Source organism: Stegastes partitus, unplaced genomic scaffold (genome assembly GCF_000690725.1).
Source record: "Stegastes partitus isolate 25-593 unplaced genomic scaffold, Stegastes_partitus-1.0.2 Scaffold423, whole genome shotgun sequence".
Classification (NCBI taxonomy): Eukaryota; Metazoa; Chordata; class Actinopteri; family Pomacentridae; genus Stegastes; species Stegastes partitus.
Window position 1 is genome coordinate 224955 of NW_007578154.1, and position 2455 is coordinate 227409.

At 47.3% G+C, this 2455-nt stretch overlaps 1 protein-coding gene across 1 annotated transcript; it reads left to right on the top strand.

The window, feature by feature from the left end:
• The first annotated feature begins 554 nt into the window (after positions 1-554).
• LOC103360243 (uncharacterized protein C11orf87 homolog) lies at positions 555-1956 on the top strand. The gene has a single exon (XM_008285928.1). It carries the CDS (start codon positions 555-557, stop codon positions 978-980), a length of 426 nt encoding a protein of 141 aa, XP_008284150.1. The 3' UTR covers positions 981-1956.
• The last annotated feature ends 499 nt before the right edge of the window (positions 1957-2455 follow it).

Genomic DNA, 2455 nt, shown 5'->3' on the forward strand with positions numbered 1-2455 from the left:
TCCTCTACTGACTGTTTCATCAGGTAAGAATTCTGCATTTTCTCCCCTTATTAAAAAACATACAGACTTCACATTGAACTAAGGCAGCTTTGGCATCATCCTCTGCGTAAAACTGACATTCTTGTCTGTAAACGCTGCTGCGTGGAGCGCAGGGAAGGAAGGATCCTGTGAGGCTGAATGTTGGAGGCCTGCACATTACAATAGATGATGGAGCCTATTGTCCCGACTTCTTCTCCATCTTATATTCAGAGCAAAGCCCCATCAGGGGATATTCTCATTAGGGGCTGGCAGCTTTGATCTAACGTTCAGAGTGAAATGGTGCGCACTTGCCATGTTAATTGTGCGGGGCTGGTTTTATTAATGGAGCTAATGAGGGTCGGTGGGCGGGTTTCTGCTGGTTCTGTCTCCTGGAGCTCATTGAGCGGCTCTCATGTGTCTTCTCTCCGGCGCAGGTAACCACATGCGCGGGCCGGTGTCACCGCGCTGAGCCCGGAGAGCACGAAGGGTACTGGGGTCAGAGAGACACAAGAAGTGGCCGGAGAAAGGTGGACCGGATGACGGCCAGAACCGCCGAGGCCTCGGGACTGTCGGTGCCGCCGCACCGCTGTCACGGAGGCGCCACCAACGGCACCTGCGCGGAGCAGCTTAGCCTCCTCCCGCCGTTCTCCTCCGCCCTCGCGCTCCTCGTGCTGGTGGCCGTGCTCGTGGGGATCATCCTGGTTTCCCTGGCAACGTTCCACTTCCACAAGAGGAAGCTCCGGAACAGGAAGATCCAGCGCGCTCAGGAGGAATACGAGCGCGACAGTCGCAGCCCGGCGCGCGCCGCGGCGAGCTCGGAGCCCGCGAGGCCGTGCGTCATCGTGCGTCCGGTGAGGTGCGAGGAGAAGCTCTCGTGCCAGAGCGAGGCGGCGGCGGAGAGCGGGCACGTGGAGGCGGAGGACGGACAGGCGCCGCACGAGACGGCCGCTCTTGACTGTTAACTTCAGGGAACGAGACTGTGGAATAAACAGGAAAAGCAATAAGGCACAAAGAACTCCATCTCTGCTGCTTGTAGACTTAGAACCAGTAGAAGGCAGAACACTGAGCAGAACAGTAGAGGTTACACTAGATCCACGGTGACTCACAGGTTAGCTGTGTGGGCACACCTCCATTAGTATTTAGCCAACTCCTTATGGGACCGTGTAAAGTATTTGCCTGCTTTGACTTTTGGACCTCTTCCTCTTCCCCCCTCAGCCTAAAACCAACCTCAAAGATGTTGAAATCCTCCCCGGGATGTGACACGCAGTTGTGTTAAATTATTAAGAGCTGGCGACACAACACAGATCTTCCTCGGCATGTCCTCTGACACACTACCAGTATGTAGTTAGACTATAATGGATGTTGTGGTGCTGTTAGGCAGTGCAAAGCTGCATATAGGCTATAGAAGCGGCTTCTTTGTTTGCTGTAGTATTTTTTCCTTCAATTAAGTGACTTAGCATATTTGCATAAAGTACTGTCCTCCAATGTCTGTTAGACATCTGTAGGTAGCTCTAGATTGCCTGACAGGATGCAAGACTTTTTGCTGTAGTTATGCACATAAGATTTCTGTTCCTTTAAAGTGTCAGGTTGTAACTTTTAGCGCTAATACAGTATTTTCATTTTTGAGTATTTACAATGTATTCTCTGACATGTAATAAATTGAGAATTCTTCCAACCCTCCATCAGAGGCTTTCAAACAAAGCCAATCATTTTTTTCAGCTTTTTTTTTTTTTTGGATCCTTCATATTGTATCATAGTGGGCCTAATAGAAATTCTGTGTCATTTATTATATGAATTCACTGTAAATGTATGCCATTATGAGAGCTGGAATGTTTTGCAGTAACATCATCTTTCTGGAGTTCATATAATCTGCCTTATCAAAGGATAATATGTAATATTCAAAGTTTATAAATAAATACATAATGTATGAATACTTTATGTCGATCCTTTAATGTGTCTTGCTTCTACTGCAGGAAATGTGCGAATGCACGGTGTTCCGAATTGTAAGAACGATCAACATTAACCCAATATAACACTGTACAGATGACATATGATAATATGCACATTTTTAAATGGATTTTGATTATGTTGTACAGTCCTTATGGTGAGCACAAATGGCTTCACCAATGGAATCCATATTTGCTCAGAGTATCATGCACAAAGACCCTTGGACCCTGTGAACTACATGCTGAATATAGAATGAGAGCCACTGCATACAGCGTCTCTGTAGGCCCTATTGACTGACATGAAGGTTATCCATACATGTACCATTTGTAAACTCAACATGTCCCACTAATGAAACCACAACATGTCTTACTGGAGGTCACTGGAAGTGAGTGGGCATCACTCAGTATGTTGGCCAGCTACCAGGACACCATGTTCCTAATTGTCTCCAAGCACAAAAAAGCCTGGGAATATGAAGCCATTTTTGGCATAC

Excerpts from the sequence above, each read along its gene's own strand:
- LOC103360243 (XM_008285928.1), top strand. The coding sequence starts at position 555 with ATGACGGCCAGAACCGCCGAGGCCTCGGGACTGTCGGTGCCGCCGCAC.